Source organism: Emys orbicularis, chromosome 2 (genome assembly GCF_028017835.1).
Source record: "Emys orbicularis isolate rEmyOrb1 chromosome 2, rEmyOrb1.hap1, whole genome shotgun sequence".
In the NCBI taxonomy this organism is placed as follows: domain Eukaryota; kingdom Metazoa; phylum Chordata; order Testudines; family Emydidae; genus Emys; species Emys orbicularis.
The window spans coordinates 254,452,067-254,473,195 of NC_088684.1; the positions used below are offsets into that span (position 1 = coordinate 254,452,067).

A 21,129-nucleotide genomic window follows, 5' to 3' on the forward strand; every position below is an offset into this window, starting at 1 on the left:
TGTTGGTGAGAGAAAAATCTCTTCAACCCAATGTGAATAGAACAAAGGATAAATGTAAATCTGTCCCCGGGTTTTTAAGCATATGCCTATATAGACACACACTGTATACAGAAATATACAGATTTTAAGTATGTGTATGTGTAACGGATTAGAGTAAGAAGAATTGTACTTTTATGTTTTTAACAACTGATCATTTTCTGGGCCTGGGAGTAATGAATAGCTGGTGAAGTTGGGCCAGTTTCCTTTTCTTTTATTCCCTGGGACTTCAGATTACTTTTTTAAACATCTGTATCCCATAGAGGAATTTATCTCTTTGGTTAGGTAGCTGGTATTTGGAGAGCCATATTAATTATTGGATATAGACAGCACATACACTCACTGGGCACATCATATAAACCACTTACTAAGCATTTTTGAAAGGGTTGTTAGATCATAAGTCTCATCTTCCGTCACTTTTTTTCACATTAAGAACATAAGAATGGCTATAGTAGGTCCGTCCAATGCTCCATCTAACCCACTATTCTGTCTTCTGACAGTGGCCGGTGCTAGATGCTTCAGAGGGAATTAACAGATCAGGGCAATGATCAAGAGAGATCCATCCCATCATCCAGTCCGAGTTTCTGGATGAGGATTAGAGGCACCCAGAGCATGTGGTTTTGTGCCTGATCATCTTGGCTAATAGCCATTGATGAACCTACCTCCAGAAACTTACCTAATTCTTTTGAACCCTGTTATACTTTTGGCCTTCACAATATCTCCCGGCAACAAGTTCCACAGGTTGACAGTGTGTTGTGTGCAGAAGTACTTATTTATGTTTGTGGGAGTAACATGGATTTATATAGTGGCACGATGATATTTTCTGTCTTATTATCTATCCCTTGCCTAATGGTTCCATTTTGGTCTAGGTGAAGCCCATCCTTCCTGTATAGGCACCTTCTTTTCCAAAAAATTCTCCAGTTCCTAATAAACCTAAATCCCTCCTCTGAACACTATTGTCTCATTCACACATTAATGCAGTTCTGCCTGTCTAACTGGCTGTGTGTGTGGAACTGGAAGCATTTCAGAGAATGCTACCACGGAGGTCCTGAACTTTAATCACTTACCTAGCAGCCCAAATTTGGCCTCCTACCTTTCACCATGTCATGGACACCTACATGTACTACAACCACCAGCTCCTCCCCAGCACTTGGTGGAAGTGTATCTAGAGGTTTCCAGAGGTCCACAACCTTCACATCAGGCAGGCAATTCACCAGGCAGTTCTCCCAGCCATCACAAACCCAACTACCTATTGCTATTACCTGGCTCTTCCTAATAACTGGGGCCCCGTCCCTCAGATGGGTATCCTCAGTGGGAGAGGATACCATGACATCACCCGGAAGAAGTGTCCCAACTATGAGATAATTTCTCCTTCCCCAAGACCTTCATCCTCCTCAACAGCACAGAGGTTGTCCAACTGGGGTAGGACTGCACTTCTGTGTCCCTGCAAGTCTCCTCTAATGACCTCTTTGTCTCCCTTAATTCCTCCAGTTCAGCCACTCTGGTCTCAAGAATCTGTACTCAGGCTGTGAGACCCATGAGTTGCTTGCAGCAAATGCATACATAAGCAACCTGCCCATATGGCAGGTAATCGTACATGCTGCGTTCAGAGCAATAAACTGGATAGTCCCCACTGTGTTGCTGGACTTCTGCCTGCCCTTTTTTTTTTTTTTTTTTTTTAAACTCTTGAGGAGTTGGGGGGGGTTTGAGCAGGAGGCAAGGGGTTGGCCTATGTGACGGGTTGGATCACAGAAACCACCTTGGGAGCTGCCACCTGATGTGCCAAGACTACCCCTGCTTCTGTTTTCCCTGCCAGCTCAGGACTCCAGCACCCTGTCTTGCTGAATTAGACACTCCAGTCCACTTCAACACAGACCCAGGGTCTGAATCACTTGTCCCAAAGCTGCAAGTTTACCTGAAAACAGCCCTGCATAAAGCTTATGCAGGGCAAACTCATAAATTGTTCGCCCTCTATAACACTGAGAGAGAGATATGCACAGTTGTTTGCTCCCCCCGGTATTAATACATACCCTGAGTAAATTACTAAATAAAAAGTGATTTTATTAAATACAGACAGTAGGGTTTAAGTGGTTCCAAGTAGTAACAGACAGAACAAAGTAAGTCACCAAGCAAAATAAAATAAAATGCGCAAATCTATGTCTAATCAAACTAAATACAGATAATCTCACCCTCAGAGATGCTTCAGTAAGCTTTTTCTCAGACTGGACACCTTCCAGGCCTGGGCACAATTCTTTCCCCGGTACAGCTCTTGTTCCAGCTCAGGTGGTAGTTAGGGGATTCTTCATGATGGCTCCTCCCCCTCTCTGCTCTCTTCCACCCCTTTATATATCTTTTGCATAAGGCGGGAACCCTTTGTCCCTCTGGGTTTCCACCCCCCTCACTGGAAAAGCACCAGGTTAAAGATGGATTCCAGTTCAGGTGACATGATCACATGTCACTGCAAGACTTCATTACTCACTTGCCAGCACACACATATACAGGGAGCCTCACAGGTAAACAGCCATCTGCAGACAATGGGAGTCATCAAGATTCCAAACCATCATTAATGGCCCACACTTTACATAATTACAATAGGCCCTCAGAGTTACATTTTATATTTCTAGTTTTAGATACAAGAGTGGTACATTTATACAAATCAGATGATCATACTCAGTAGATTATAAGCTTTGTAATGATACCTTACAAAAGACCTTTTGCATGAAGCATATCCCAGTTACGTTACATTCACTTATTACCGTATTTTCTCTAAAACTATCCCAGTTACATTATATTGACTTATTATCAAGTTTTTATAAAACCATATAGACTGCACAACGTCACAGCCTATGTTTAGATTATGTTTGTTACCCTAACAATGTTAGGTGTATCTGCCTCTCACGCTCCTTCTCTAAACTCCCTCGTAAAACTCTCCTGTTTGCTAGCTTCTCTTGTTGCTTAGGAGCTAGCTTTTTAAATCCCAGCTCTCCCTGACCTAGCCCTGCCCCCTTGTCAAGGGATTCTAACGGCATTAGGGATCAAAGAACAGCATACTAGAGCCTCGTTAATAAACTCTCAGCCTAGCCTATCATGAGTATTTAAATTAAGCAACAATAACTTGGAATGTGAAATGTGTGAATCACCTCATTGAATAGAGAAAGTTACTATACCTTAAACAACTGAAATGGGTTCTGACAAGACTGATAGGTCAACATTTTAACCCATCATCTAAACATTTCACTTTCTCACCATTGAATTTCACAGACATGGAACTGAATTTCAAAGACACAGAAAGAGCTAGAGGATGGAAAGGAAGGGAAGAGACACAGCACAACCAGGATGTTTACATAAGCGTACATCACAACAATAACAACAGAGCCAACACTCAACATTCAGAGTCCACATCTGTGGCGTGCACATGCTCTTGTTTGACCTGCAGTAATAGGCGCATTGATAACATAATTAAGGCACACACACAAATGAGGAAAGTGGGCTTAGAAATACGTTCTATTTGGAAGTGTTCCTTTGAGATCCATATCCATCAGCCTTTTCAGAGTGAAGGCTACAGAGTTAATATCCCATCTCCTTGGACAGATCCACAGAAGATCTCTCTCTCAGAGAAGGAAGGATTCAGATTGATTTCCACTGCTCAGCTCCTACTCAAATAAACCCATAAAAACCAGAAAGAAATCCAATGACACTAGAATTTTCCCTTATTTTTTGTGGGGTATACTGCTGGGTCAGAAGAGATCTCTTCCTCCAGAGCATGCCAAAATGACTTAGAAATGTTTACAGTTTATTTCTTAGAATGGCCAGTGATGTATTAAATATTTACTAATACTATTTTATAAAAATCAAGAAGCTTTTTTTTTTTTAATTGCCCCCTGCCATAATGTGTTAATTTTGAAATAAGATAGGGTGAATTATACTGATTCAAGTGCAGCCTCTCAACAAAGGTTTCAAACAACAATTGTGCTAAGGCCATTTATGTCCATCTTATAATACAAATCCTTCTGTCATCCCGTATTCAACAAGTTTAAAGTAAGAAAATAAGAACAGATTCATATTATCGACTATTAACTATTTTGCTCTGTAGCATAATTTACGATTGAAAAGTGATCTGACACAGTTACATAACATGACAATTAAAACACGTAACAACTCCATTATTACAATGCGTCTGCCAGCATCCTCCAATCCCACGCAACAACGATGCACTTATGTTACAATTTAAGACTTCCTGAAAACACCTGAATGCATACTCATCAGCTGCCTTTTACTTAAGTCAAATGGACATATTTGAAGGTCAAGACCTAATTGATCTCACTATCAAACTTTTCTTGATAGTCAACCTCAATTTAAACTTTTTTTAATTTTATCCCAATAATTCAGTTATTAGTAGAGCTGGTTAGCATATTTTCAATTAAATAAAATGTCAAAACAAAAACTTTTCCAGGGATGTTTCAGTTCTGACAAAGTTTTCACTGGGAAGGTTTTTTGACAGACAGACAGACAGACAGACTCACTCTTGAACCTGGATCTCTCACATTCCAGACCGGTGCCCAAACCACCAGATTACACCCATATACCTCTTCCCAAAAAGGGTCAGGCTTGATCTGAATAGACCAACATTGACACAAATCCATATTCACAAAAATGTTCAAAAGGTTTTGGTTTCATTCCAATGCAGAATAAAGCCAAATTTTGAAACCTTGAAAACTACTGTGAAATGGAATTTTTGTCCTCTGGTCACTTCTTGTTATTAGCCCTTGTACCACCAGACCGAGGCACGTATTACGATGACTCCACTTATTCCCTTAGCCTGAAAAGACATAAATCTTTCAGAGGCCTGAGTCTTCCACATACAACATATTCCTCATAGGGAAAGGAAAAGGAATCCCCCAGTTATCCACACACCAGACAGAATATTGGCAGATCAGTATGTAACTGCATTACAAAACAGAGTAAGAATGTGCAAACTCTTTTTTTCAGGCCTTAAAACTTTCACAAATAGAAACCAGTTTTCACCAGAATACCAAAATGGCACATCTAGACCATTTCAAGTTTCTGCCTTGAACCACAACAGCTAATCAAACAAAAGGTTGCAACACTTGTTCTAGTGGGGAGAGGATTCCCTACCACCATCATTACCACCACCTTCACTCTCAATGAAACCTGAACCATTCTTGATAAACTTGCCAAAACACACACACAACACATTCTTGGCATAGAAGGGAACCTGTCAAGTTTCAGCTCGTACTGTAAAGTTTAAGCCACTGAAAATGACCTTTTAGAATGGATATGACTTATGCAACATTATTTGCAGGTGTTGTTACACCAATCATGCAAGTACCTATTCCCACCACTAATCACAATAGCTCCAGGAACAGTGATAGCAACAGAGGCAGAGTGCCAGATTCAGACCCCATCAGAATGATTCCCGACCCTGCCGCATGAAACCACTGTCAATAAGTCTGGCAGCACGAGTTGCTGCCAAACTCTCCTCCACTGGGGAGCCATACATACACACACTTTTCTTCTGCAAAATGTCACCCAAAAATAAGGAGGGGACAGGTATTGACAATTATGTCACACCTATCTCTTCTGTGTGTATTGGGGACAAAAGAAAAGATTCTCATTTATTTTCCTCCCCATGAGCCTTCTCTTGCTAACACTGCAGCAATCCATATACAGACGCTCCCCGGGTTACGCAAACCCGATTTACGCAAATCTGCATTTACGGAAAAAGTTCCGTAAATTCCGTAAGCTAGAAAGGTTTTTTTGTTTGTTTATTTTTTAAGGCGTAATTGTCGGAGATACGTTCCCGACTTATGCAAAATTTGAGTTAGGCAAGGCGTTCCGGAACGGAACGCTTGTGTAAGTCAGGGAGCGTCTATACTGATCAGCCAGACTCCCTTAAAGACTTCTTTAAAAAAATATATTACTCTTGCCACATACACACTGAATTCAACTGGAGCATGTGCAGAAACAGTCCCATTTGTACAAATGGAAACCCAGACACATAAGAAACACTGTCGAGCTGTATATGAGGCCTCCTCCACAGGTGGTATGTGCAATTTGCTTTCCTTTAAGATTTGAAAGTGCTTCATAATTAACAGGTGGATTTTATTCCTTCCAAACTCAAGATCTAGTTTAAGGCAAGTTATTAATAAAGCATGTTCTTCTTTATTATGTGGATTGCATTTAAAAACAACAAGAACATCCTGTCAGTTTTATTATAAACAATTCAGCCTCCTACAGAGACCAGAAGCAAAGCAGCAAAATGTGCCAGATTTCTAATAGCCTGAGTCCTTCGGTTGTATGTCCATACTACAAGCTAGGGAAGTGATTCCCAACTTGTACAGACATTCTTGCGCTTGCTCTCATCTGAGCTAGCACACTAAGGGTATGTCTATACTACCCACTGGATTGGCAGGCAGCGATCGATCCAGCAGGGGTCTATTTATCGCGTCTAGTGTTGACGAGGGTTGATTTATCGTGTCTAGAGAAGTGAAGACACTGCGGTGAGTAGATCTAAGTACGTCGACTTCAGCTACATGAAGTTGCGTAACTTAGAGCAAACCCCCCCCCCCCCCCCCCCCCCAGCGTAGGCTGGGCCTTAGAACATTACTGGAGCTGCAGTAGCATGGGCAGCAGTGACATGTGCTAGCAGCCCCAGGTACATACCCAGAGGTTCAGGTAGGTCTGTGCACAGGGCAGTTAGCACATATCACTGCTGCCCATGCTACCTTAGCTAGGCTACTATGTTTAGCTTTGCTAGCTCAGGTGAGAGCTAGTGAGAGTACATCTACACAAGCTGGGAATCACACCCCTAGCTTGTGGTGTAGATACAGCCCAAGTTTAACCACCATACCAGCAAACAGCTGCAAATCACTTACAGGTGATCCACGTTCTAACACTATCTGGACAGCTGTTGTGGATGGGACCCACCTGTGCCAGAGCCATGTTCTAAAGACTATCGTATCTTAGCCTTGGCTCTAAGCTAGAGATTCCTTTAGTGTTCTAACAAAGCTTGACCTGCCTACACTGCCTCTACTTCAGAGCCATTTAAGACTCTTATTCATCGGTACAAAGCCTGAACAAACTGGACAAAACAAATTTGGCCCCAGGGCTGCTGGAACAATTTGTATAGTGCTGAGGGGGTGCTGAGATCCATTGAACCAAACTGTAAACCCTGTATATGACGGAAACTACTTCCAAGCAGGTGTGGAAGATATCCAGCCCAGTACCCTACTCCCCGCACTCCTAGTTCCAGCACCTATGTTTGGCCCTATCTGATTTAGGAGGAGATAAAGTCTGAACCAATGAAGTGGCAAGCACCTACTGCTTCCTCACTCATTTCTTTCAGGATCAGGCCATTATATAGTGTGGTACCTTCAGTTCAAACCAAAAACATAACCACTACCTATGCAGTAGCAAGGTCTTTATTATCCAAGTCCTTACTCTCTGAATAGAATACAGAAGAGAATACAAATAGCCAGAAACTGTAAGGTTATTTCATGGAAAGTAAGAGATGCTGCTATTTACTTCCATCTAGGTGGTTAGAAGGAAATGACTTGTGATTTGCATAATCACGGATTACATTACCGGCAATTTCTCACACTAATAAATCCTGTGCTCCGGGATAACACGCTGTCTGAACCCCATTTCCACCCCAAGCAAAGCATCACCAGTAACCACGTGTCTGCACTGGTCTTGCAAATTCAGAGTCTTAAATCATATTGTATGTTTTGTGCCCTACACAATTTAACTTTGGCTCTACTGTGTTGGTGCCGCCACTTGTACAAAAACTGATTTGTAAATAGCTTCCTAAAGCAGGATTAATCATAGCTTCAGGTCTAACCGGAGCATACTATTTATTCAACCAATACAAGGACCCAACAGGACAATGTCCTGTATGACGGGTTCCCTCAAAAGATATTCAGTTTATATCTTTTATATAAATATATATTTACTGTTTATAATAAAAACCACTAACTGTTCAGTTCTGTAAAGCATTTTCTCTCTACATAACATAATGCAATACTTTGTATAAAATAGGTTTATAGAAACAAGCCTTCAGCCCAAGGCCTTCTGTAAAAAAAACTCATCTGGTAGTCATTAGGGAGGTGAAAAGATACTCAGATTATATGCATGTATACATACGCACACTAATATGATAAAGCAAAAGTTACTTTTAACTTTAGTGAGAAATCTGTAGCAATTAAACATATCTGGATCAAGTAAGGTACAAAGATATTTAACCTACCTCATCAAGGCTGCTATCTTCTTTCTTTAAGGCTTTAACATAAAAAAAGAAAGAAAAATCATTATGTCATGCATTTCAATGAACATAAAATAATTAACTCCGTGAATAAAAAGAGAAAAAAAAAAAAAAAAACTTTTCCTGTAGTAACAGGAAAGAACAGACTGGCCTGAATAACAATTTTATAATCAAAATATCAAACTGTAAATGGAATGTAGAATTGCACAGCATGTATCTGAGAAATATTTTTCATAAATATGTAAATCAAGCTGTCCTCTCAGGTTAAGGAAAATAGGAGTCTAAATTTTTTTACTTTAATTCCTATTGAGCATGAAAACACTTCAAGGAGAGTCTCACTGAACTGCAGAAAGCCATATGTAAACCAGACCTATCACATACTCCATAATATATTCAGTTCATATAGAACTCAACATTTCCAATACAACAGAGGATGCATTGTGACTAGCATTCGTTATACTCTTCTATGGTTTACATTAAGATGACAGCACAGATCTCACATATTATGTTAATGTTTATTGCATGCAAATATACTATCAACTAAAGGTGAAGTCAAGATAGAAGAGAGATTTGGAGTGTGAAGCAGTGAGGCAAGGCGGAAAAAATGTTGTGAGCAGTTTTTCAGCTCTGACAGAGGCTAATCCATTTGAAGCGTTTTATTGAGCCTACTAGATACCTGTACAGAAATGCAAACAAAGTTAATTTCTTCAGTTCGCTACTGGAATTACATCAGCCTGCAGGCTAACAGATATATTTAAGTTATGCACATATTGTGGTCACATCATCCAGAAACTGCGTTCTGAAATTAATGAAAAACCACTACCTCCATGAGTTTGCTCTTTGGTGACTACCCTGAACAGTTAAAATGAACCAAGCCATAGTACTGTTGGATTGGAGTATTTTTACACTGGCTTATATGTTTACAGTTAACAGTTGAATGGTGAGAATTGTAGAGGTTATGTGGCCCCAACATCTGGAACAATCTTCCTCTCCTCCTCCTCCACTTAGTGCTCACTTTCCTCAAAGTCATTCCCTCAAATCATCTCCTCTTGGGTCTTGTCTACACTGGTGAAAATGTGACCCATACATCTATTAGAGGTAGCAACAACGGAAGCTTCAGCTAGATAGGGCTCAGGCATTTTACTACTACAGTGTCAGAATACACCGCCACTGTTTTGCCTGTGCTACAGTTTCTACCATTTCTACCACAGGTGGTGAATTACTGGCCTCATTTTTCCTAATGCAAACAAGGCCCAGAGGTCTTGTCCTTTATTTGCCTTTACATTGCAAGCTCATTGGGGAAGGGAACATGTCTTACTTAGAGCCTGAAAAGAGCCATTTAAATGTTAATATTATTAACAAGGACTTGTCTAGATTTCACACTAAGTAATAGTTCTGGTGTTTTGCTGAGTAGTTTGGGGAGTACACTGTACATTGTGTATCAGGTATATTTTTTTTCATTGTAATTAAATAAGGACTGGAGTAAGACAAAAAGTTTATACATTGCAGAACTGCCAACCCCACGTGTTCAAATATCTTGAGCCAGGACCCAAAAAGTCATGAGATTAGGAGAAAAAAATATATATACGCATTTTCTGCTCTTTTAATTTGATTTTGGGTTTTGAGCCTTCAGGGGGCACTTTAGTCATATTTTTTAAAAGTCGGTGGAGAAAAACTTGACAAAATGAATTTGAATTCTCATGTAATCACAGGATTACAGGTACAGGGGAGGGGCTTCAACAAAAACACCAAATATTACAAGTCTCATAATTGAATCATGGGCTGGCAAGCAACACTAATAATGTTGCTTGTATTATGCTTAGGGTTGCAAACTTTCTAATCGCACAAACACCCTTGCCCCGACCCTCACCCAAGGCTCTGCCCCTGTGCTGCCCCTTCCCCCAGGCCCCACCCCCGCTCACTCCATCCTCCCTCCCTCTGTCGCTCACTCTCACTCACTTGCTCATTTTCACTGGGATGCAGGAGGGGGTGAGGGCTCCAGCTGAGGGTGCGGGCTCCAGGATAGGGCCAGAAATGAGGAGTTCAGGGTGCGGGAGGGGGCTCTGGGCTGGGGCAGGAGGTTGGGGTGTGGGCTCCAGCTGGGGGTGTGGGCTCTGTGGTGGGGCCAGGGATGAGGGGTTTGGGGTGCAGGATGGGGCTCCGGGGTGGGACAAGGGGTTGGGGCACAGGAGAGGGTGCGGGCTCCAGGAGGGAGATTGGGTGTGGGAGGGGGCTCAGGGCTGGGACAGTGGGTTGGGGTGCAGGCTCTGGGAGTTTGGGTGCGGAAGGGGGCTAAGGGCTGGGGAACAGGAAGGGAGGGAGAGGTGCAGGCTCCGGGAAGCGCTTACTTCAGGCAGCTCCCCAGAAGCAGCGACATGTCCCTGGGCTCCAAGGTGAAGGCACAGCCAGGCAGCTCTGCGTGGTGTGCGCCGCCCCCACAACTCCCATTGGCTGGGAACTGCAGCCAATGAGAGCTGCAGAGCCGACGCTCGGGGCAGGAGGAAGTACACGGAGCCCCCAGGCTGAGCCTCCGCCTAGGAGCCAAGGGACATATTGCTGCTTCCGAGGAGCTGCATGGAGCCAGGCAGGGAGCCAGCCTTCGCCCTGCTGCTCTGCCAACCAGACTTTTATCGGCTCAGTCAGCAGTGCTGACTGAAGCCACCAAGGTCCCTTTCAAACGGATGTTTCAGTCAAAAACCAGACACCTGGCAACCCTAATTATGCTGTCTTGATATTTTTCTAGCTTGTCTTTGCCTTTAATTGTATTTTAAACTTTGACTGAAGTGGATATTTAAGAATTGTTATACAGAGAAATCAAAACATGAGGATTTTCTTAGCCAGTAAAACTAAAACCCTTGTCAATTCTCAGTTTGAGAGTGAAATTTTAATTAACAAATAGCTATCTGACCTAGGGTTGCCAGGCATCCGGTTTTCAACCGGAACACCTGGTCGAAAAGGGATCCTGGCAGCTTCGGTCAGCACTGCTGACCGGGTTGCTAAAAGTCCAGTCAGCAACAGAGCGGTGCTAAGGCAGGCTCCCTGCCTGCCCTGGCTCCGCACAGCTCCCGGAAGTGGCGAGCACGTCCAGCTTCTAGGCACAGGGGCAGCCAGGGGGCTCCGCACGCTGCCCCAGCCCCAAGCGCCTGATCCGCAGCTCCCATTGGCCAGGAACCACAGCCAATGGAAGCCACGGGGGCGGCGCCCGCGGGCAGAGCACCCTGGCCCCTCTGCATAGGAGCCAGACATGCCAGCGGCTTCTGGGAGCCGCCTGAAGTAAGCGTCGCCCGGCTGGAGCCCGCACCTTGAACCCTCCCACATCCAACCCCCTGCCCCAGCCCAGAGCCCCCTCCATTTCTGGCCCCACCCCAGGGCCCGCACCCCCCACCCACACCCCAATCCCCTGCCCCAGCCTGGTGAAAGTGAGTGAGGGTGGGGGAGAGCAAGCGACGGAGGGAGGTGGGGATGAAGTGAGTGGGAGTGGGGCCTTGGAGAAGGGGCAGGGCAGTGGTGGGGCCTCAGGAAAGGGGTGGGCCAAGGGTGTTTGGTTTTGTGCAATTAGAAAGTTGGCAACCTGGGAATAGCAGCGTTGGTAAGAGTGCTTTAGAGCATGCCCCCTTATGTAAGCTGGCTCAATGCCTTGCGATCCACCCCCCTACTTTAAGCACAGCCTTTAAATATTAATTTATGCATTTCACAGTTATTTCATCTTGATACATATTTAATCATCAATCCTCATATGATGTTAAAATACTAATGACACAATGATTTGACTTGATTCTTTTAAACAACTGATTAGCATACTGTATAGTCTATTAATTTAAGTGGATTCCACATTTTTCCTTATCAAACCAAGGAACTATGACTTTGTTCATAGAGGGTCAAATTAGTTTGCCAAGCCAGAGACAGCGACAAAACTGTCAATAGAAATCTATTTCTTTAAAGAAACTAAGCATTATTTAACTATTTACATTTCTTAGAATATCATGAAGAATATTACAAATACACTTACCAAAAAATTGTAATAAATTTTACAACCAAGATGTCCTTTCTCCTGGTAGAATGTTTCTGATATTTCAGACTGACCAGGCAGCGTATTCCGAACTTTTGCACTGAACAACAACTAGCAGTTGTGAAACTGATTTAAGAACACAGAGTTCAGCACACAAACAGTATGCATTTCTTTCAATATACCGCAGATCTACATTGTCCGCCAGTAGACTACAAATGGCAGTTCTTGTAGGATGAAAGTTGAGGGAAGGACAACTTGGCATTAGACATTTTTCAGAACAACGAAATAATTACTCAAAAGCGGGTACGCTAGAGAGTCTGGGCCAGATCACAGCTACCGAGGGTGGGGAAAGGCAGATCTATGCCACCCGCTGAGAGCCCCCAGAGGCAGTGGCTGAAGTGCACTGTGTTGCAATGATCCCAACTCACATAATGGCTCCCGAGACTGCTCTGACTTGTGCAGGGTCTGAAGCTGTCCCTGGATGTGTCCTGAGGATCAGGGGAGCATAAAGATGGTTTTAAGGCTCCACCCCTTACCAGGTGCACCAAGCAGAGCTCTGACGCACCCAAGGATCGGGGTCTCTATATAACTACTATCACCACTAAAAATGAAATCATTTGCATTAATATATTTAATTTTTTTCTTCTGAGCAACAGCTGATCCCTGTTTAACATATTTTGCACACTGCAAAGCACCACAAAGTCATAGTGCTACATCTACAACAATACAATCGAAAAACCAAAGACATCTTGAAGACATCCCCTCCTGCCCCCCCAAGATTCAAGGGGCTCTGCTAACAGTATTAACAGTTACGCATACTAACATCAAAAATCAGTGAATGAGGACCTCAGATTTATATACACACTTCTTATCAGCCAGGGCTGTTTGATATGACAAACTCTCTCTGATAACTGGGAATTAGGGCTTTATAGTATGAAAACTATTATGTTTGGTGACTAGTTTCTGGAGAGTAGTTAGCCCTATACCAATAATATCTATTAAAGAAAAAAGCTTTCAGTATTATACTGGTTTTCTAAGAATAAACTATACATTATGCTTTCACTGCTTTAGTGGGTTATGGTATGTGTCATTAACTCCTGAGTTCAAACACAGTTTAAACATTTTATAATTTTTCACACAGTTACCCTCACCGTGCTACTATACATTTAACCCTGTTATCCAAAAATACCATCCAGAGCCCATGAAGAAACTACAGTGAAAAACAAGAAAGGGAAGACTGTTCTTTTCACCTATCAAAAGTGTTCTTTAGAATACACATGCCATACCAGAAATTCAGCCTATGTTTGGGGAGCTGAAGGATTCCAGAATGAAAAAGAACCCAGATTAGAGCTACATGAATATGTTATTAACAGTTTGATCTCACCAGGAAATTGCCAGAAAAAGGTGTAAGGCCACAAACAACAAAAGCCATTAAACTAACTGTTAAAGCTCCTTCTTAGGGTGACCAGATAGCAAGTGTGAAAAATTGGGACAGCAGGTGGGGGGTAATAGGCACCTATGTAAGAAAAAGCCCCAAATACCTGGACTGTCCCTATAAAATCAGGACATCTGGTCACCCTACTCCTTCTAGAGCTGTTTTGCTTTCCTCTCCCTAGCCTCAAAGTAGGAGTTAAGAATGCAAGTCTTAAACTTTGAATTTCCTGGTACATTAGTTAAAGTTATTTAAACATAGAAGTTTTTTTTGTGTATGGTCATGGGTCACATGGGAGTGACTATGTCCAAACCCCATGCTGGTATATTAGAATGTTTTTCCTATAAATGGCATGATTAGCAAGAAGGCCAAAACATCAGACCTGCTGCATGTGGAACAATTTCACTAGCAAGGATTGGATTTTAACAACAAAATTACCTAAATGCACTTCTACCCTGTGGAGCACACTGCGCTAAAGTAAACAGAACATAACTTTTGCATCAAAAACCAGGTCAAAGAGCCCAAGGGAAGCAAAGGGTCCTTTTATTTATTACTGAAAGAGAAATGGAGAGATGAAGTTGCAATACATCTTATACTCAAGAACATGGAAAAGCAGTAGGTGTAAACTCCAAAACAGATGTAATTCAGGCATAAAATGTGTGACAGTTCAAGTCACCATTACATGAAGCAAAGACCTGGGTTTCAGAGTAAGCTCACATGCCCCAAATGCTGATGCCAACCCAAAGAATCAATGTATGATAATGCACATACAAGTAGTCACTGTCCTTATAATACCCATTACTGTTGCCAAAGCATTTTATTAGTAGACTTGGGTCTTTGTACATTTAATTTATCTGGACCAAGATTTTAAAAAAAAAAAAAAAAAAAAAAAAAAAGGTTCTAAATTTAAGCTCCTCACTAAGGCCTGTTCCAAAGCCCAATAAACTCAACTGGAGTCTTTCTACTGAATTCGGTGAACTCTGGATCAGGTTCAATGGGTTTGTCCGCACTGCATTGTTAACCTGTGCTGACAATTGCTGGACCCGGGCCTGATCTCACAGCTGTGCTAAGATGTCCATACTTCACCAAACAGACTGACGGGGTCTACAGCCTGAGCTGCATCACACTATAAAATGACGGGGCTTGGACTCAAGTCACAGCATGTCCGCCTGATGTTCAGAAGACTTCAGTGGAAATAAAACTTTTGGAAGTTAGGCCCCTTGGGCCCTGATCCTGCAAAAGACTTAGGCTACATCTACACTACGGGGGGGGGGGGAGGGGGGGTCAATTTAAGATACGCAAATTCAGCTACGCAATCAGATCCGACTTACCCTGTTGTGAGGACGGCGGCAAAATCGACTGCCGCGGCTCCCAGTCGACGGCGCTTACTCCCACCTCCGCTGGTGGAGTAAGCGCGTCGATTCGGGGATCGATTGTCGCGTCCTGACGAGACGCGATAAGTCGATCCCCAAGAGATCGATTTCTACCCGCCGATTCAGGCGGGTAGTGTAGACCAGGCCTTAGAGTCAATGGGACTTCTCACAATACATTAAGTTAAGCATGTGCTTAAGTCTTTGCAAGATCAGGGCTTTATTTAAGAGGCTAACTTTAGACACTCATTTTAAAAAACCAAACTTAGTCTTGGTTTCTTAAAAAGCAAAACTTCCATGGTTATATATTTTAACTATTATCTACTTGATCAATCAGGTCCACCAAATACATAATTATGCTTTTTATTTTTAAAAAAGCATATTACTAGCTCTGGACACACTATTTTCATATGGGGATACAACGATTTATTACGGGGATGTAAATATTTGCTCCAAACTTGGAACTTAACATTCATCCTGGCATCATTTTCTCCTTTATAAATATGAATGTTACAGGAAGACAAAGGAAAGTTGTCTGAATTCAGATGCTTTCTTCCACTTAAAAGCCTGCAGTTCTTAAATATTAGGGTTTGTAAGGAGCTGATTTGCAATGGTGAACTAATCAATCTTGTTATCATACATACACCAAAAATTACACCACCAGTATATGGTATAGCGTCCTCTTGATGTAACTGTAGTAGATTCACATCACGAGGACACTACTTGCCACATTCTCTCCTACATTCAGGCCACTTCCCACTGCACTACTGGCACACAGCAACTTTAAAACTAGCATAGCCAACCACAACGGGATCAGCCCACTGTGTGGGAATCCTCTGGTGGGACAGTGCATAATGGCTCTGACCCTACCCCCATCTCTACAGTCGGGGTAAGAGGCATGACAAGGGGAATTAGGTGTGTCTGCACCCAGTGATCCGAGGCTGCCGCTCAGGCCCATTGGCAAACAGCGTAATTTAGAGCAGCCAGGGGTCCATTCTAGTGCTCAGCAGCTCTGAATTATGGGAGAACAAAGACAAAGACACCTTTGCATGCCTCCCAAGCTGCACTACTCCCCCTTTGGCTGCAGTCAATCACTACTTTTATGCTATTTGTGTGAACTAAAAATGAGATACTAGTTGATTTAGACACCACACCAAAAATAATCACAGAAATGTAGGACTGGAAGGGACCTTGATAGGTCATCTAGTCCAGTTCCCTGCACTGAGGCAAGACTAAGTATTACATAGACCAGTGGTTCTCAAACTTATTTGATTGGGCCCCCCTTCTTTGTGTCTGTCTTTGTTTATACCCCTACCCCCAAGTACATATACCAACACCGAGCTCTCAAGACAGAGCAGAGAGAAGCGGCTGCTGGCCAGGCGCCCAGCTCTGAAGGCAGGCATGCGCCAGCAGCAGCTCATAAGTAAGGGAGGCAATGTGAAAAGTGATATTTGTCAATATCATTTTTCACAGCAGATTTCGCGCCCCATGGCCACCCTTGCTTCTGAGCTGCTAGTGCCACTCCCAGGGCCGCCGAGAGCGGGTTCAGGCCCCGGTGAAAAAAAAATTTTCGGGCCCCCCAGCAAGGGCGGACCAGCTAAACAGGACCAACGGGGGGGGGAGGGGGAAGGCCCCGGTAATTTGTACCGGCTTCCCCCCCTCTCGTCGGCCCTGGCCACCCCAGAGGTGACAGCCAGAGCCCTGCCACCTCCAGGTGATGGATTGGGGTCGGGCTGAGAGAAGAGCCCAAGCCTGGGTGCCGGGGCTCCAGCTGTCAGCTCCAGGGCGGCAGGGCTCCGGCTATCCTCTTTATCCCCACCTCCTGGTTATGCATGGCCCTTCTGCATAAGCCCCAGCCACCCAGGGCTGATAGTCAGAGCTCTTAAAAAAAAAATGTAAAAAAAATAACAAGCATACAGCTCGCACGTCCCTTGGAAGGCCCGCCCCATAGTTTGAGAACCTATCCATCTAGGATATCTAGACCATCCTTGACAGGTGTTTGTCTAACCTGTTCTTAAATACCTCCAATAACAGAGATTCCACAACCTCCCAAGGTAATTTGTTCCAGTGCTTAACTACTCTTACAGTGAGGAAGTTTTTCCTAATGTCTAACCTGAAACTGCCTTGCTGCAATTTAACCCCATTGCTTCTTGTCTTACCCTCAGTGGTTAAGGAGGGCAATTTATCACCCTCCTCTTTATAGCAACCTTTTACGTACTTGAAGACTATTGTAATGTGTGTCATCCCCCCCAAGTCTTCTCTTCGCCAGAATAAACCAACCCATTTTTTCCCCAGCTTTCTTCAGAGGTCATGTTTTCTAGACCTTTAATCATTTTTGTTGCTCTCCTTTGGACTTTCTCCCATCTTTCTTGAAGTGTGGTGCCCAGAACTGGACACAGTACTCCAGCTGAGGCCTTATCAGGGCTGAGTAGAGCAGAATTACTACTTCTCCTATCTTGCTTACAACACTCCTGCTAACACATCCCAGAATGATGTTTGCTTTTTTAGCAACAGTATTACATTGTTGACTCCTATTTAGTTTGTGATCCATTTTAACCCCCAGATCTTTTTCTGCAGTACTCCTTCCTAGGCAGTCATTTCCCATTTTGTATTTGTACAATCAATTAGTACTTTGCATTTGTCCTTATTGAATTTCATCCCATTTACTTCAGACTATTTCTCCAGTTTGTCAAGATAATTTTGTATTCTAATTCTGTCCTCCAAAGCGCTTGCAACCCCTCCCAATTTGGTATCCTCTGCAAACTTTGTTAAGTGTACTTTCTATGCCATTATACAAATTATTTATGAAGATATTGAATAGAACCGGACCCAGACAGATCCCTACAGCAATGGTTCTCAAGCAGGGGTACATGTACACCTCGGGATACTCAGAGGCCTTCCAGGGGGTACATCAACTCATCTAGTTATTTGTCTAGTTTTACAACAGGCTACATAAAAAGCGCTAGCAAATTCAGTACAAACTAAAATTTAATACAGACAATGACGTATTTATGCTGCTATATATACACATTGAAATGTAAGTACAATATTTATATGCCAATTGATTTATTTTATAATTATATGGTCAAAATGAGAAAGTAAGCAATTTTGCAGTAATAGTGTGCTGTGACACTTCTGTATTTTTATGTCAGATTTTGTAAGCAAGTAGTTTTTAAGTGAGGTGAAACTTGGGGTACACGAGACAAATCAGATTCTTGAAAGGGGTACAGTAGTCTGGAAAGGTTGAGAGCCATTGCTCTACTGGATATGCCCTTCCAGCTTGACTGTGAACTATTAATAACTGCTCTCAGAGTACAGTTTTCCAACCAGGTATGCACCCACTTTATAGTAGGTTCATCTAGTCTATATTTCCCTAGTTTGTTTATGAGAAGATCATATGAGACAGTATCAAAAACCTTACTAAAGTCGAGATATCTCATATCTACTGCTTCCCCCCCATGAAGAAGCCTTGTTATCCTGTCAAAGAAAGCTATTAGGTTGGTCTGACATGATTTGTTCTTGACAAATTCATGTTGACTGTTAGTTATTATCTTCTAGGTTTTTACAAACTGATTATTTACTCCACTGTCTTTCTGGGTACCAAAGTTAAGCTGACAGGTCTACAATTCCCTGGGGTTGTCCTTATTCCCCTTTTTTATAAAAGGGCAAATATAGTACCCTTTCCCAGTCCTCTGGGATCTCTCCTGTTCTCCATGAGCTCTCAAAGATAATTGCTAACGGCTTAGAAATCTCTTCAGCCAGTTCCTTAAGAATTCTAGGATGTATTTTATCAGGTCTTACTTACTTAAAGGTATCCAATGTGCTTAAGTAACTCTTAATTTGTTGTTTCCCTATTGTAGCCTCAGATCCTACTCCATTAACACTGATGTTCACTATGTCAGTTGTCCAATCACTGCTAACCTTTTTGGTGAAAACAAAAAAAAGCATTCAACCCTTGGTCATTGCTGCGTTTTCTGTTATTGTCTTTCCCTCCTTATTGATTAATGGACCTACCCTGTCCTTGGTCTTCTTCTTGCCTCTAACATCTTTGTAAAATGTTTTCAGCATTTATGCACCAAGCTAGTTTAATCACGTTTTGTGTCTTGGCCTTTCTAATTTTGTCCCAACGTGCTTGTGTTGTTTTTATGCATTGTGCCAAAGATATAAAATGTCAATTTGAATGAAAAATATTAAAGTGCGGAGAACAATGGCAAAGAGTTCCAAGATGATCAGTAAATAATTTTTAAGGCAAAACAACCTGATGCCAAAAAGAAAATTGGATAGTAATACCAGGAGATGATAAGGTCAGCAATACAAAGTATAACATGCTATCTCAACACGTTTTACATCAACAAGAGAATGACAGGATTTAGCAGCAAGAGATGACGGACAGACTTCTTTTGTCTAGCCTCCTAATCATCACTGCTCAGCTATCATCATTTGCTTTCCGACCTCATGCCTCAGCCTTAAGGGGATGTTGTCTGGTGGTATATTTTTTAATAAACATTTTACCTGTTGTAGAGGTAAACAACATTAAAAGTAATTTACTTTTCTACTAGATGTGCTTTTTTTTTTTAAGTCTAGATCTCTCAGTGTGGCACTGAAAGCGGACTAGTCAATTTTAATTTTATTTATTTTCAGTCAATTCAATTGCAGGTTCATGCTGTAGCATCTGAGTTTCAGAAGCTACTGAGAAATCTTTGTTAGTTTTCAAACATTATCTATAGGAACACACTAGAGGGACACTAGGAACACACATTACCTAAAGGAACACTGCTATAATTTTGCAGTTTTGTAACACACAATGCAGAGCAGTTTTGTAAAGCACAATGGTACTAGATAAGTAGGTAGACAGGCAGAAAGAACCTTTACTTATACAGCACAATTTCAGTTTAGTGTCTGTCAGACAAACTGCATCCCAAATTACTTTGCAGAGCTAAATAATATATTTACAGAGATAAAATTAAAGCAGAGGGAGAGAGAAATTAGGAGATAGAGGCCTAAGAAAAGATGGCATGAGGTAGGCTGAGGCAAGGAGGTACAAGAAAGCTAACACTCATAACTAAATCTGATCCCCTAGGTGTCAGAAAGTAATTCTACCAGTTCCATGCCACTTCCTTTTGTCACGTGTGTTACAAGACATCCTCATATACTGTAGGGAAACAGACAAGTGATGCCAATGGCCTGGATTGACCCCACAAGCCCCTTCCAGGTCTGCTCACTTATTAGTCAGACCTCTCTCTCCTTGTAGGCAGCGTTGCTGTAGCCCTGTTGGTCCTAGGATGTTAGAAAAACAAGGTGCATAATATCTTTTATTGGAGCAACCAGAAGCACTCTGTGTAGCTCCAAAGCTGGTCTCTTCCACCAACAGAAGTTGATCCCATAAAAGACATTAGCTCTATACATCCCTCTGGTTAGTTTCATTACAAAAGGAGGGGCTAGAGTTCACAGCTGTGACTCTTTAGGGATGAAGGGCCAAGTCCAGCAGCCCCCAGTAGGCTAAACTCCCTGGGATGTGATCGCACCCCTACCCCCCGCTCCAGATGTCTCCTGCCAAGGGGACGGGTGCACCATGGGCGTGGGCAGCACGCGTGGATGCCAGGATGCCCCCAGAGGCGCCGGGACAGGCGGTGCAGGGGGCAGAGGCGGCGGCGGTTGGGGACCCGACTCACCTATTCGGCTGAAACTCTCCGACAAAGTTCTCCGCAACTTTTTCATCCTGCTGCTTTTCTCGGCGGACTGCGCGTCCAGCATAGCACAGCTCGGCGGCGCCGGCCGAGCGCAGGGGGAGGGAGGAGCCCGATCGCCCGGCTCCCCCCGCCGCGGGACCCCCTTCCCCACCGCCGCTCACACCGCCGGGGAGGGAGCGCGACGTAGTGCCCAGGGCAGGCTCATCGCCTCCCGTCGGGGCTCCGGAGCCAGCCCTGACGGGGCGCAGCCGGGGAGGGCAGCTCGGAGCGGCTGGGGGTGCCCCGAGGCGCGCGGGGGAAGGGGGCAGCCC

The 21,129-nt window shown here is 43.2% G+C and overlaps 1 protein-coding gene across 1 annotated transcript in view; it reads right to left on the minus strand.

The window, feature by feature from the left end:
- Nucleotides 1-20,882, minus strand: part of CDK14 (cyclin dependent kinase 14) — a 411,838-nt gene extending 390,956 nt beyond the window's left edge. Inside the window, exons 1-2 of the mRNA XM_065399167.1 lie at nucleotides 20,801-20,882; nucleotides 8,303-8,334 (exon numbers count right to left, since the gene is read on the minus strand). Coding sequence (XP_065255239.1) covers nucleotides 8,303-8,334; nucleotides 20,801-20,882 — 114 coding nt within the window. The remainder of the gene's footprint in view (nucleotides 1-8,302; nucleotides 8,335-20,800) is intronic.
- Nucleotides 20,883-21,129: the final 247 nt, after the last annotated feature.